The following is a 15,810-nucleotide window of genomic DNA, read 5'->3' as shown; positions in this document are numbered from 1 at the left end:
CCTGTCCTGAGGTGTCAGGTCTCCCCGCACACCTCTGCTTCCTCCTACAGCCAAGGAGGAAGAGGATGGAGGCAGGGACAAGGGCAAGGGGAGGCTGGGATGGGCCAGGCCTATCAGGTTTTACAGGTGCCCAGTGTGCATATCTGTGTGTTGGGATCTGAGCACACTGTGCCATCAGGGTACAGTCCTGCAATGAATGATTCACTGGCAGGTGAGTTCACAGCTATTTAAAACCACCAGCTCAACAGTCCTTTTGGTCCCTTCCAACTGAGGGTGATCAAAGCTGAGCAGTTCACCCTGGTTCTACCGGTACACCATACTTGGAAACAGTCTGAGAGTTTTCCTCAGATGAGCCTGTTGCTGCCAACAGACTTGGACTCTGAGAATAACACCTCGTGCTGGAATGGTTCCAGCTCCTTCAGTGCCTGATCTCAGCACCTTCCAGGCTCCTGGCGCTGGCAGATGCCATCATGGTGGACTAGAGGTGGACTGAAAGCACACTTGATGAGTTAGAAGACTGCAATTTGTACCACCACACACAATTAATTTCATACCCGAAGGAATGACCTAATCTAGAGAATGTGGGAGATACTCCTGTTTGGAAGGTGGGATTTGTGCTCAGTTCATAAAGATAAGGGGATGCTGTCTCCACTGGGCAGTAGGGCCATGTGTGTGGGAAGGATAGTGCAGAATGCCAAGTGGTGCTGATATTCAGGTGCCTCTGCTTGGGCATCACAAGTGCCGGAATAAGGAGAATTACTTGAACTAAATAATTTCCAAACAACTTCCAGAAGTGGTGACTTGTACAGGGAAACTTGAGAGTGTTTAACTTTAGAGGTTCTTGTGCCTAGTGAATGGGACAGCAGGCCTTGGTTGTATTGACAACAGTATCCATTAACTGCATTAAGAGATATTTAGTCCATCTTCCAGGTATATTATCTACTGAGTGATCCACTTATGTATACAGATTCCATACAGTGGAGTACTTTTCTTTAACTAATGAAGAATAAAATGAAATAAAAAATAATGACATATCTGCAACCAACTCTGTCGAGATGATATTAATCATAATTAAATAGCACATTTATAAATGCCAAGTCAGGAAACACCACTCCACTGGGACACTTTTCCTTCTTTTTTCTTCTTGATTTTTCTTGAACAACAGTTTATTGTCTTCTTTTTAAAATAGAAAACTGTGGGCATTTTAGTATGAATAGGCAAAGAAAGCCCCACCTTGGACAATGAATTTTAAATAAGCAATCAACCAGATTTATCTTCCTTCACTGATATCAGTTTTTGATGACTCATGCTCAGAACCTGACCTCTCTGTCAGACCCCTGTCCATAGTCTCTCTACATTCTCGTCACTGTCTGTGATGGAGGGAATGCTCTTCCTGCACAAGGTGCTCTGGAGCACCAGCCACTCCTGGCTGTGCTGTTTATGCCCAGGGAACGAAGCAGAGAGATGATGTAAATGGCAGAAAGGAAAGTGAGGAAAGGAGCAGGGAAGAGGACGGGGTTCTGGTGGGTGACCAGAAAGGAGGTAGCCAGAAAGGAGGTGCAGGGCTGTAGGCAGAGGGGCAGAGGTTGGAAACAGGAAGAGAGGCAGATGGAGGGCTGGGACAAACAAGCACAGCAATCCAAACTTCTTAAAATCAAATGTTCATGGAAAAACTTGTCCTGCTTCCAATCCTACACAGAATGAACTAAAAGATATCCAGAGGTCCCTCACAATATGCACTCTTTAGCATCAGCCCTTCAAATTGCAGTTTCACTCTACACCAGTGTATATGACCAAAACATTTTCTTAACTATGTAATGGCTCCAATAGCATAGAATGTAGGCAAAATCAGATCCCAGCTCAGGGGATCCCAGAAGAGAATTTTTGTTATCCTGGATAAGGTCTTACAAATAGGTTTGGAATTTTTCAAATCAATGCTTTTTTAATTAAAATTTTATGTAAATTGTTACTAGAACATGAGATTCTGCAGCTTCTAGACAAAATCTCAAACATAGGAATTTAAAATCAAAGGCTCCAGACTAATTAAAGAGAGAGAGAGAGAATGCAAGAGAAGAACCCAGTTAAAACAACAGGCAGGAAAAAAGTAGACAGAATAGCTGATTAATGCAACAAGTAGATTAAGAAGGGAATGAGAAACACAGCATTGCCAGGTCAGGGCTTTGAATTACTTCAATAGGTGGAGCCAGGAAGCAGCAGTGAGGGTAACAGTAGTTCCCTGACACAGCCCATGCAGTTTGGCTGGCTCTGGCCTTTCCCTGTGTCCCAGCGTGGTCCTCTGTCCCTTCTCTCACTCTGAACAAAGTTCCTCTGCAACCGCAAGCAGATGTTCACCAGGCTGGAATTCAGAGCAGAGAAATGAGCTGCAATGGAAGCTTTGAATGACTTGTTGGGTCATGTGGAATCTGCCCAGCACCGGTGGTGCCATGGAGACCCTTTAAGAGTAGGCAAATGAAGTAGGAAGGAGACAGTTTTATGGCTCTGATTGTACCCTAGCCAATGCTCTTGAAATATCTCAGTATATCCACTGGTAAACAGGCAGGGTGAACACCACATTCGTGCAATTATTTCTCTACATGCTGTGCTCTTAAAAACTATCTGTCGAGATGATTTATTTTGCTCTTTGTTTAGCGCTATTGGCAGTCAGCAGGAGCTATGTCACTTTTACAGCTGTGTCATACCAGAGCCTGCCCGGAGCTGCCCTGTTACCTGGGCTGTGTGCAGTGTGCATACACTGGAGTAAATCAGACCTGGAAGCCCCGGGTGCTGGTGATGCTCTGCATCATGCATTGGGCTGCCAGCATGGGCTGAGGGTGCCTTTCTGTCCAAGACTTTGCACAAGTGATTAACAAATACTAAATTAATAGTTGATAAGGCTTAGAATGAAGTTAACAGGACTGGGCAAACGAGCAGTGATGCTGGCTCCACGGCCAGTTATCTAGCACTACGAAAGCACAGGGAAATTTAAATAAAACGTGTGGGAAAAATTCTCATTTCCGACCAGCCCTCCTTACGCCTCTTTTCTGTGCACGAAGTCGCTGCGGCCCAATGCCTGCAGCACACCCCGCGGCGCCTGCACTTCCCCAGCATCCCCCCAGGAGCTTCAGTCCCGGAGGAAGAGAAGGACAGCGCCGAGGGGCGGGCGGCGGTGCGGAGCGGTGCGGTGCGGATCGGGGCGCAGTTCCCCGCTCCCCGCCCCGGCCCGCCCCGCTCCCCGGGCGGCCAATGCGCGGCCGGGGGAGGCAGAGCCGGGAGCGGCCCGGGGGAAAGCATCAAGCCCAACTTTCTCACCTTGAAGGGAATAAAGCTCTCCCGATGCTTCCCCGCCCGCCGCCCTCCTCGCCGGCCCGGGCTGTTCCCGCGGAGGACGGAGCCGAGTAGGGGCTCGATGCGCGGCCATGGGGCGCGGGGCCGCCCTCGGTCGGAGCCTCCTGTGGGCGGCGATGCTGCTCGCCCTCTGCCCCGGCGCCGCGGGCGGCACATGGATGTGAGTAGCCGGGCGAGGGGATGCGGGGACTGGGGCAGCGCGGCGCGGGTCCGCCGGTCCCGGCGCTAACGGGGCTGTTCCGCAGGTGGCTGGGCATCGCGGCCGCCGGCGGGCCGGAGAAGCCGGGCTGCGCCAGCCCTCCGCTGAGCCCCGGGCAGCAGGAGCTGTGCAGGCAGAAGCCGGAGCTGGTGCCCGCCATCCGAGAGGGAGCGCGTCTCGGCCTCCAGGAGTGCCGCAGCCAGTTCCGACACGAGCGCTGGGACTGCCGCCCGCCGCCCGCCGCCCCGCGCCGCCCGCCCGCCGCCTTCGGGCAGCAGCTGAACAGCGGTGAGTGTCGCCCCGGGAGCTGCCCGCGTTGTCTGGCCGAGCTGCTGCTGCTGCTACCTGTTGTCATCCTCTGCTTCACGCTCCCGGGGATGACGGCACCTTGAAGTAGATCTAAACTGTGTTGAAATGTTATTCTTAGGCTGAGGTTGCTGTGCCCTTACTTGTGTCGCGATTGCTAAATGGGTGACACACGGTTTCAAAAAGGTGCTTGCTTGCAGGTAGAAATCTGCTCACACCCCAAACTGAAAAGGAATCACTTTAAAATGTAGCACATGCACTCGGTCAGAGGTAGCGCTCAGCACAACCAGAGCAGCGCTGTTCCCACCGCATGAACTGATGATGGAACTGCTGAGATTAGTACACAAACAGGGAGTTTGCATTTGTATGGAATGGCAGTCCAAGGGCTTTACTCCTACAGGTTCCCTTTGAGGCCTGCTTGCTGATTTCACACAGCCACCTACGTGTGAGCTCCATTAAGTATTGCAGCACTTTGTCCCAGTTTTGTGCAATCGTCACTTTATACTACAGGAGTGGGGGAAAAAGAATCACAAAATAAGCAATAAAAAGAAATGCATGTCCCAAAATTGTGAGGGGAGCAAGATTTTCACTCTTCTCTATGCAGCCTGGTTGCACTCCTTGTTTGTCCTTCTGGCCAATGGGAAGAACTGTCACTAAAGCCCCATAGCTGTGTGACTCTGCTGAGCCACTGCTGTGTTCCAGGGAAAGGTTTTGTGATGGAACTGGCACCAGAGACTGACATGGAAAGGAAAAAGGAGCAAAAACATTCCAGTTGATGAGCAGGAGTACTGGGAGTGGGAATAGCAGGGTGTTTTTACAAGTGGAAATTAGCACAAGGAAATGTTACCTGCAGTTAGATGCTGGGGATTGACTTTAGGTTTGCTTAGAGAGTGTGTGGTGCTGTGTGCCACATTGTGCCAGGATCACTGGAGAGGCCCAAGCAAGTGCGTCCATGATTCTTTGGGTACAGCAGATATAGCAGGAGCAGATAAGGGCTTTGTGAGCTGCTGTCCTTGCCATGGCCAGGTTACCCTTGGAGGAGCACTTGGCCAACATATTCTTGTGCTATCCCAACTACTGCCTGGTTTAAGAATCAGGGGGCCATATGTTTTGTGTGTTATGGCAACCTCAGTGTTTGCTCATTTGAAAATGAAGTACATTTCGGCTTCGTACCAAATTACCCCAGGATCTTGACATCTTGAAGTTCATCCTCCAAGATCTGAACTGACTTCTTCATCCAATTGATACAAACAGTGAAAATCAGAGTGGGCGAAGAGTCAGGGTGGTTAAGCTGGGTGAGGATTTTTTGTTGTGCTTTATTTCGATTAAAGCTTAATTGGCTCAAAAGTTTCATTGACCAATAAAGTTCCCAACCAGATTTAGAAAGCAGTTACCAAGAATCCAGCAGCCAGAAACAGCAGAATTAATAGCATAGCCACATGAATAGGCACTGAAGTCTTTTTCTGGATGTGAATATTGACGGCTTTTTTAAACAAGTTAACTCTGGAGACCAAGGTGTGACAACTTTAACTTCAGAACTGTTCCCTTTTAATAATGCTCTGGCTTGTAAAATCGGTTCCCTCAGCTCCGCCAGCATGCAGAGCTAGGGAGCCGTGAGCTAACAGCCCTGCGTTGCCTTGCAGGCACGAAGGAGTCCGCGTTTGTGTATGCAGTGACGGCAGCAGGGCTGGTGCATGCCGTGACCCGCTCCTGCAGCGCAGGAAACGTGACTGAGTGCTCCTGTGACACCAAGCTGCAGGGCGGGGGCTCGGCCAGCGAGGGCTGGCACTGGGGCGGCTGCTCCGACGACATCCACTATGGAATGTCCTTCAGCAGGAGCTTCCTGGATGCGCCCATCAGGAATGCGTCAGGAAAAAGTGGCAACGGGCTGCTGGCGATGAACCTGCACAACAACGAGGCTGGGAGGCAGGTACGTGTTGCTGCTGAGCAGGGAAGCCATGGTTAGCTTCGTTCTGTTCGCAAATGGCATCAGTCAAGTGAGGCTGGTCCTTGACTGCAGGTACAAGTGGCAAGAACTGGGCTGACACCTCCAAAGTCAACACTTACAAACCCAGAATCAAGTTATTCTTAACTAAGCAAATGTCATGGGTTCAAATAAAATTCACAAAATACACGTTGATTCTGGAGTGCTGATCAGAGCTCACTAATAGGTAATTGATACTCTATTGCATAGCAAGGTTTAACTAGTCTCATAATCAGAATACTGCTTGAAGATTTTTTTCCCTTATTTTCTGTAATATTCTGTTACTGCTTGGGTTTTTAATTCTTTCTAATGATGAATGAACAGACTCACTGGAGACCATCACTCATTTGGGATCCACAGTCTGGCGTCCTTATCTGTGGGCAATAATCTAGGATCAATGAGGAAAAGGAGATTTAACCTTTTCTTTTGAAAGATGGGTTGGAAATGACAGTCCTACTGTAAAGCAGCCCACTGGCTAGGGCACTAACCAAAGCAAAGAGAGAAGGTTGGCTTCAAATAGATCTTCTCCCAAGAGAATTCAAAGCCCTGGTAACAAAGTGTTCCTGCCCTCATACAGTGTACGAGTGTGGAACACTGGTTCCTCTGTGCTGGTCTGCAGAGAACCCCAATAAATGAGGCAGAAATAGCCAGTACAGGTGATGTGAGTCCAAAATCAGGTGGCTGAGGTTTACATCTGCAATGACAGAGCATTCTGGTTCTCGCTCTAAAATTAGTTTCCCTGCTTTACATGGGAGTTGTTGACTTCATAAGCGTTTGATGGCTCTCTCTGGCCCCATAATTCTTTAAATCTATTCTGCTCAGTGGCACTGCTGTAACTGAAGAAAAGGAATGGTAACTCTCTGGTTTTGGACAACATATTGTTCACACTTGCTGGCCAACATTGTAACTCTGAAATTTCAGAAAAAGCATGGCTGGGTTTAATAGAAAATAACTTTCCTATCAGATATGGTTTGGGAATAGCCACAGTAAGCCAACATCTCAAAAAAGAACCACGGTGGTACCACTGCGAGCTGTTTTAAAGTAAACTTACTTTTATATGTTATGAGGTAATATATTTTATTTAATTAAATTATATTGTAGGAAAAATAGCAAATCTTTGAGAGACATACACCCTTTTTAGGTCTGAAGACCTCCTATCAAAACAGACTAAGAGATTTGGAGTTGTTCAGCATGGAAAAGAGAAGGCTTTGGAGAGACCTTGTAGCAGCTTTCCAGCACCTGAAGGATGCCTACAGGAAAGATGGGGAGATACTCAATATCAAGGAGTGTAGTGATGGGAGAAAGGGGAATGGCTTTAAAGTAAAGGAGAGGCAATTTAGATTACATGTTAGGAGGAAATTCTTTACTCAGAGGGTGGTGAGGCCCTGGCACAGTCTGCCCAGAGAAGCTGTGGATGCCCCATCCCTGGAGGCACTGAAGGCCAGGTTGAATGAGATCCTGGGCAGCCTGAGCTGGTGGGTGGCAGCCCTGCCTGTGGCACGTGGTTGGACTGGGTGGGCTTTAAGGCCCTTCCAACTCAAACCATTCTCCAATTCTATGAAATAAACTTGAAAACGAAGAAGATGCTGAGAACAGTTACTTTAAGTTCAATTAGATGCCGGGCAGCTAAATCATCTCCAAGGAATGGTGGTTGGTGTTGTGTAGTGGGGTATATTAACAAAAGGGGAGGAGATTAAGTGGTTATTCATTAGAGAAAGAGCAAAAAGTTATTAGTCACATTTGTAGAGAGAAATAATTAAGAGAGGAGGCAATAATCCCCAGAAAATAATCTCTCTTTAAATCTCTTTATCTCTCACATTATTTAGCATGTAATACAGATATAGATTTTTATTTTAATGGTCATATTTGTCATTAGAAAGAGAACAAAAATCCACAGTGACATTTTGGTCCACTCCTGCCAACCTGCATTTCACTGAGACTTCTGTTGTGTCTCCCATTGCAGAGAATTAGGAAAAGAACTGAATTCATGGAAATCAGTGAAACAAGACTGTGAAAGAGTGGCATTTTCTTAGATCAGTGTGACAGTGGAGATGTTGGAAACAAAGTGCAAGACACTTGATGAACTCTGGAAGAAAAGAGATGTTATTTCTGAGTTTAGGTGGCAGTGACACAGACTGTTTCTTTGAAGCCCTGTTCTCTCTTCTATTCTTACTTAGCTCAGCAGCAGCAGCGATTTGCTGTCCTCTTGCCTTCAGTGACAGCATCTATTCTTCCTGCACCACCCTTATACTCAGAGCTCACTCATGCCCACACTGGGTTACAGCTGCTTACTGCAGGTGGGCCAGCCCTGCTGTCTGGGGTCATGTTAGCTTTAAAGGGAGAACGCTGCCATCTCCCTAAACTAGAAAAGAAGCTTCTCTTTTGAAGCTAATGTCTTTTAAGTTGGATCAGCTCATCTACAGTGACCCATCAGTGTCCATCAGGTCCTGAGGACATAGTAGGGTTTCAGACTTCTCGTAAAATGTGGTGCATATGATGCATGTGATCATTTTTTTCAAGCTAACTTCACTTAAAAGAAAAACCCATCATCCACTGCAAGCCTGAAGATCCTTAGCTTTGATGGTTTTCTAGCAATGGTCCATTTACTGTTCGTTATCTTGGATGAAAATATGCAGAGTATTCAGTTAGCTTCCGTGCATAAATATTTTGTAACTTAATAGCAAGCTGTAGGCTGAAATAAATATTTTGACCATCGTCCAGGATGAAAGAGAATATTTATTGTTAGTCCTTGGGATTTTTAATGGTGATATTAACTGAAGTGAAGTTTAGCAGAACTCTTCATTTTTCTAATTTCAAAATCCTTGACTAGATGTTGGAAAACGTTGACCTTCATGTTTCGGGGCTTACAGGAAGGATGTTTTGCAATACATTTTGGTACCTTATGACCTTTTGTAATAAATACTATCATGTTCCTGGTTGTGTGTCTTGCAAGAGCAGTCTTCCAGGGACAATACTGTTTGTTTGGAGTAACTCATGGAAATGGTATGCTGGGAATTCTCTTGTTCCTTTCCCATTCCCATTTTATATCTCCACATTTCATAGTTAAGTCCAAGGTATATAAATTCTGAAAGAATAATGATAATTTGACCGAGTTGTGCTTTGTTTATAGTACTAACCTGAACCTCAAAAAGTCCATATTTCATTCCTTATTCTGCTATAAGATAATTATTCTTCATCTTTTGGCATTGTAATGTTCAGTATACTTAGATATGCATATGTGAGCTGCCTTATAAAAATAATAGGTACTACTGTAGTAATATTTTTCCACTGATGGAAGAATTCCTGTTCAATTACACACCAGTGAAGTGTGTTGACCTGGAGGACTCATCTTCTCACATGCAAGTAGATTAGCTCCTCAGAGGGTTAATTTTTATTGGTACTTGAGGATTGATAGCAATCTGCAACTGCTCTTGAGTGTTGTACCTCCGTTAGAATACGTGCTCATATTCATGAGTACTCCTCATCTGTTTGTGCCTTAAATTAAGATATTTGATTGCAGTTGCTGGTTTTCACCACAGAGCAGGTGGTCACAGTCCCAGCCTCACAGCTGAGAACAGGGACTGCAAACAGAGGGCTTGACCTGGAGTCATTCAGCAGTGATTGGCAGTAAGGGGTACACAGACTACGTACAATTCCACTGACACTCAGCTGCAGCCAAATCTCTGCTTTCTGCCCATCTGCCTGTTACAGCCACACTTTCCTTCCCCATATCACTCTCTCTCTTAATTACATCAGATCAGTGAAAGGAAGTCACCTAAAAATAGCCTTCTTTCAGGTTATTTTTTAACACAGATCAGTGTTGATCACTGTGTCCAGTTTAACACTTCTGCCAGCACCAACACAACTTAGGGTCAGCAAAAGGCTAGCGTGTGGGCTTGTGGTTGAATATGACTGTCATAGACCTCTCTTGGTTCAACGCTGGTCATTTCTCACAAGCAAACAGCCTTCTTGGTTTCGTGACCAACCTAAGGAAACCAAAAAACTGTCCCAGCCTGTACTGGTGGACACGTGTCCACTGTGTTTGTGTGATCAGCAGTGTGCATCCTAACATCTGTATGAAGTTTTGCTATTTAGGGAGACTTCTGTCCCAGTATTTCATGAGTAACTGAAAATATTCCCCATGTGAACCTAGAGATGGGACACTAAGCACCGACTGGGGAGTGAAGCTGGAAATTATGCTTCTTTGGGCACTACACTGTGTTGTAGCCACGTCCCCACAGAAAGCTGTGTCAGCTCTGTAGGCACTGGATTAGATTTGTTTCCAAGAAAAAAAGCAAAAGAAGATTCCCAGTCTCTAAATTTTGCCAGATGTTCAACTTTTGGAGTTTGTTAATGGAGTTCACATGACAGCCTGAGGTCCAGGCTTGTGTTTTGTAATCAGACAAAGCAAGATGTCAGCTCCCAGTGCTGTCAGCAGAGTTGGCCCAAAATGTGTTGGCGTCCAACCAGAAAACCTGCCCATTCTAGCAGCTGGGAATCAGTAACCTGGGGTCAAGCACAACTGTGATGACACCATAGATCATTTGAAAGCAGATTGCATCAGAACTTTATGGAAGAAGCCAAAGCTGAACAAGAACACAAATGTTTGTGATTGCAGTGTATATTCTCAATGACTCCACACAGATGTATATTGGTAGCATTCACATTGATCTGATGTTTCATATACAGCTAATGTATGCTGTTTTTTCATACTTTGACATTAATCTGAGACTCCAGTATTATTTTCCACTCCTGTTTAGAATCATTTTCCACTCCTGTTTTCATTAATTTATCCTCAGAGAAAGATTCTTGAGAGTCACTGCTGGGCTAGCTGCCCACATGGAACTCACTCTCCATTAACACCCAGCAGACATGTTCAGGTCTTCCCCAGGCAACATCTGAATCATTCTCCCTCATCCAGGTTTTACTGTGTCTTGTCATAGAAGACTTGGAAGTATATTTTTTTTCTTCAAACCAAACCCTGTGTTTTCCTTCCGTTGTTTCTTCCCTAGTTAGCACCTTGTCATGCTGCAGTGAAGACTAACATTGCATCCGTAACTACAAGGCTTACAGCACACTGTGGTTTCAAACTACTTCAGCACTTCAGTTACTTACTGTGGTGCAAATAAATGATCATTTGAAATTGGAAAATACTGTTAAATCCCTTCTGTTTGTAAATTGCCTGTAATATTTGCAGTAATGTAATATCTGCAGCATAGGAAGTTCCTCATGAATGTGCGCAAGAACTTCTTTACAGTGAGGTGACGGAGCACTGGAACAGGCTGCCCAGGGAGGTGGTGGAGTCTCCTTCTCTGGAGATGTTCAAGACCTGCTTTGATGCCTACCTGTGCGACCTGCTGTAGGGAACCTGCTTTGGCAGGGGGGTTGCACTCGATGATCTCTGGAGGTCCCTTCCAACCCCTACAATTCTGTGATTCTGTAATATTTATGTATCAGTATCAAGGCTCCCAGCCTTTGCTCTCACCACGGGATCTGGACTTGAGAACAGGCACAAATTAAGCTTATTTCCCCTAGGAAAACTAAGGGTGTTAGATGGGTTTGTTTTCTCTTTTTTCTTTCTAAGATATTTTGAGGAAAACATAGATTGTCAGTGGTTTCTATCTATGGGTGCTGTGAAGGAGCTGAAGATTTCAGGTGAGCTTTAATAAACAGCATGAAGATATATATTTTTTTATCTTTCCTCCTTTTTAATGTTTCCTCCATAGAAAAATATTTTGAATCTGTATTGGCTTTGCTGTATGAGAAGTTTTAAGAAAAACTAAAATTCTCTCTTTCCATTACGTTTTCTAACTACCTTTATTCTGGAAAAGAATTGTGAGACAGAAGGTCAATAAAAAGGAATAGTGTAGCATGGCTTTACATGCTATTAACCACCAGCCCATGTGAGCCCACAGATGGCTACAAGGAATACAAAAAAATGAAAAGGTAAAATGAAGCACAAATTATAATACCTTATCCTTCTGTTATATCTTGTATGTGATTATTTTTTTCCTTATTTTTATCCTAACTGTAATGTGTCACAAGACTAACTGTATAATTTTATACCATGACTATTAGCTGTTCTAGAAGGAAGAGCTATGCTGGTTGTCTGCTAATTGTTGTCTGCTGGTTGTCTGAATTACAGTCCCAGATAAAGGAAGTTATTGGTTGTTTACAGTTTCAAGTTCTTGGAGTCTTGCTTCCATATAAAATGTGCCAAAATTCTTGCATATTGCAAAAGCTAAACACAGGCTGCAGATTTCCACTGTTGGTTGGATAGCTGTTGTGCAGCCCACTGCTTGCATCCATCTGAGCATAGATGTGTGCATATTTAAGGGCACTGGAAACAGTGGAAATCCACTGTAGTATGTGTATGCCTACATTTCAAGATCAGGGTTTATCACTGTAAGAAACACCTCAGATTTACTACAGAAGATTGAGCTGAAGGTCTCTCTGCAGAGCCCCGGTGTCTCTTTCCATGGCCTTTCCCTGCAACTCAGGGATATGAGTACCCACTTACTGTGCTCCAGGGCACTCCAGCAATCTGTGGGTTCAGCTGCTGGGCCACACTGGTCACACAGACCCTCATAAAGCACCTCAAGCCATTCCCGTCACTGGTCACAGGCTGCGTTGTGACTGGTGATCTGGATGGTCACCAGCCTCAAGGCATCCTTAGAAGATGTCACAGATGCTAATTCTTTTTCATCTCAGGAATGGTGCTGGTAGCTGTTCTTTTGCTGCTTCCCCTCCTGCTGTTCCCCACAAGGACCATTTGCTCTTCAGAAAGAAAAGCTGCTGAGAAATACAAAGTTCTAATATTGGCATTTTGATACTACTTAGTTATTGCCATTGCAAGGTTCATATATAGGCCATTTCTGGAGATCTTTTGAGCACCAGCATGGGCTGCCCAGAGGCTGTGCAGTTTCCTCTTCACAGATCTTCAATGGCCACTTGGATGTGGACCTGGGCACGCTGCTCTGGGCATCCCTGCTGGAGCAGAGGTTGTGCCAGGTCTCCCTGCCAACCTCAATCATTCTGCCACTGGGTTGCCGGAAGTCTGGAGGTAGAAACATGGTTCATAAAATGCACCTTCCTGTGGTCTGGCTGGCGGTAGCAGTATTAAATACTTAGAGAATTCCCAATGAATGAAAGACTACATCCAAATGTCTTCTCCCTTTGCTTTCAGGCTGTAGCAAAGCTGATGTCAGTGGACTGCCGTTGTCACGGTGTTTCTGGGTCATGCGCTGTGAAAACTTGCTGGAAAACCATGTCCTCCTTTGAAAAGATTGGCCGGTTTTTAAAGGATAAGTATGAAAACAGCATACAGATATCAGACAAGCTGAAAAGAAAGTTACGCAGGAAAGAGAAGAGCCAGAGAAAAATACCAATCCAGAAAGAAGACCTGCTGTACGTGAACAAATCGCCCAATTACTGCGTCGAAGATCAGAAACTGGGCATCCCTGGGACTCAGGGCAGGGAATGCAATCGCACGTCGGATGGACCCGATGGCTGCAACCTGCTGTGCTGCGGGCGCGGGTACAACACACACGTGGTCAGGCACGTGGAGAGGTGTGAGTGCAAGTTTATCTGGTGCTGCTACGTGCGCTGCCGGCGGTGCGAGACCATGACTGACGTACACACCTGCAAGTAGGGCTCAGCACAGAAACAGCCAAATCGCCCCACAGCGGGCTGTGCGCCATGCAGACAGCAGTTACTGGAACAGGGACTATGGGGGATTCACCTCCAGGGCATCGCCAAACAGGGCATACTCCAAACAGTTGGTGTTTGAAAGTCACGAGTGGAGAGCAGCCTGCACACAGGGACAGCCACAGCAACAGACTCCCAGTGGCACATTTGAGCCATCTCCATTTTAGAGTTAAAATCTCTTTGGCACTTGAATAGCCACAACATCTTGAAGATAAATGTGATCAGTGGGTACAGTGCAGAGAACCCAAGATCTTATCAGCCAGAGGGTGAAGGGCTAAGAGGCTTGTAAGTCACATCAGATGGATCTGCTGTATGATTCATTTCTACCAGTCTTACAAAAAAAAAAAAAAATACAGGAGTGCTGTATATTCTGCTCATCCTGAAGCGTTTCCTTTGAGACCTTTTGAAAAGCTCTCTGTGTGATGTGCAGAAGAGCTCCTGGTACCCAGACACGTGTGTGCCTATGGAGAGGTGGGATAGGAGAGGACGGCCCATTGGCCTGGAGCAAACTGTGCCCACAGCTGGGGTGGGTTGGAGCACAGTTCAGTGAATGTGGTGAGCATGGCGTGCCAAACAGCAATCTCAGGGTCTTGTACAAGTTGTCTTTCAAATGCACAAAGGCCAGGTCTGAGGAGAGACAGAAATACAGCTTGGTATTTGAGGGAAGTGCAGTCCCTCACTGGTATCTCCTCAGCACCCAAGAGCACAATTTGCAATCAACCCAGCATCGCCCCAGTGTTGGACTGTGTGTCAACCTGCCGTCTTCAGCCATCCTGCTGGGGCTCACCAGCATTTTCACAGCCATGTGAGACTCAGCCCAAATAAATCTGTCATAAAATGAGAGAATTTTAATACTTCAATCACATTCTCTTACAGGAGCTACAAATAGAACTTTTCATTAGTATCCCAAGTCAGTTCAGTGCACAATATCACTGAAGGATTGGCTCACACCACTAAAATATTTCAACTGTTATCAATAATGTTTTCTCCCCTCCACGTGTTAGTTTAATTCTATTTTACATCTGAAAATGGTTGTTTATTTTTATGCAGTGGTACAATTCCTGGTTTAAAAAAGCATCACGGGAAAGGATTTCTGTTGTTTAAATGTACAAAGACCTATTTTTGATAAGATGAGAAAGTTTATATTTTGTAAATATTTAAATTATGCAAGTTATGTAAGAGGTTTCCAAAACGAATGTGCTAAGATTGCAGCCTTTGGCATTTGCTGATGTTTGTTACTATTGCAGCAGCCTGTAACTGATTTTTATTTGCATGTGCAGGGGAAACTTATTCAGAGGATTACTGAGATGTTGTTTTTTTTTACAATCAGGTCAGTTATAACTGACCTGACACAGTGGTGACACTGGTGACACAGAGACGAGAAGCACTTATTTGGCTGTTCTAAACGACCATTAATTACTATCCTGTAGAGTTTTTCTGTTCTTTTCAACCCATTTTGCATACAGTGAAATTGGGCTCCAGTGATAAGTGGCGGGACTCCCACCGACAACAGGAGGACTGCTGAGGGGCTGCAGTCCCTTAACTCATTCCACAAGGGCAGGCAGTTGTTAGAAATATATCTGCTGAGACACTTTGGTTGAGGCTTTCAAAGCTGTCATTTATTTTCTCGTGAAAGATAGTGATCAGGTTCCCCATCACTGTCTATTGGATGTGTAGGTCAGGAGGAAGGAAACAAAACCTGTGTTGTGTTACGTTGTTGCCTTGTGTAGAGTAACAGGAAGAGAAGTCCTTTATGTACTGGTTCTTCCGGGACTGACCTCCACTTTCGGCCAATCTCACTGCATTGACCTAGTTAGATAATGAGGAGGAAATAGTGCAGGGCTCCTGGACACAAGGTCAGCTTCAGGGATTTGCCAAGGAGAAAAGATCTCAAAGGGCTGGTTCTGTGGATTGGAGCAGGAGGGGCATGCACATCAGCATCTCGCTGAGGAGTGGGGCAGTTGTGAGAGGGCCAACACATTCAGGATGTCAGTGCCTGCTTGGGTAGCTCCTAATCGAGGCTGCAGAGCAGTCACCTAGATCTAAAAGGCAAAATAAAAATGTTTTTTTGTTGATAAATGTTATTAATAAAAGATTTTTTTTCTGGCTGAAAGGGGAGTTTATTTTTTTCAAAGCATGACAAAAGACAACAAAGAGATGTAGGGACATGGTTTACAAAACAACAACATGGTTTGTGAAAGCCGGGATGGCTGAACAAATGTCATATGAGAGAGCTGAAGCTTTGCTACAACCCATCCTTTCTCTTTTA

General features: G+C 45.4%; 1 protein-coding gene across 1 annotated transcript; it reads left to right on the top strand.

Moving 5' to 3' along the window:
• The first annotated feature begins 3,416 nt into the window (after positions 1-3,416).
• On the top strand, positions 3,417-15,588 carry WNT16 (Wnt family member 16). The gene is made up of 4 exons (XM_042815853.1): positions 3,417-3,505; positions 3,591-3,832; positions 5,494-5,780; positions 13,021-15,588. The coding sequence occupies exons 1-4, from the start codon at positions 3,417-3,419 to the stop codon at positions 13,483-13,485; spliced, it is 1,083 nt and encodes a 360-aa protein (XP_042671787.1). The 3' UTR covers positions 13,486-15,588.
• The last annotated feature ends 222 nt before the right edge of the window (positions 15,589-15,810 follow it).

This window comes from Centrocercus urophasianus, unplaced genomic scaffold (genome assembly GCF_019232065.1).
Source record: "Centrocercus urophasianus isolate 14NV4802_14NV808 unplaced genomic scaffold, USGS_Curo_1.0 seq_15, whole genome shotgun sequence".
In the NCBI taxonomy this organism is placed as follows: Eukaryota; Metazoa; Chordata; class Aves; order Galliformes; family Phasianidae; genus Centrocercus; species Centrocercus urophasianus.
Note: the sequence above shows the minus strand (reverse complement) of the source record. Positions and strands in the feature narration are given on the sequence as shown.

What these genes read in the sequence shown, in the direction of transcription:
- WNT16 (XM_042815853.1), top strand. Translation starts at nt 3,417, where the DNA reads ATGGGGCGCGGGGCCGCCCTCGGTCGGAGCCTCCTGTGGGCGGCGATG. An exon ending in GCCGCGGGCGGCACATGGAT is followed by an intron (nt 3,506 to 3,590) that starts GTGAGTAGCCGG and finishes GCTGTTCCGCAG; the next exon opens with GTGGCTGGGCATCGCGGCCG. An exon ending in ACAACGAGGCTGGGAGGCAG is followed by an intron (nt 5,781 to 13,020) that starts GTACGTGTTGCT and finishes CTTTGCTTTCAG; the next exon opens with GCTGTAGCAAAGCTGATGTC.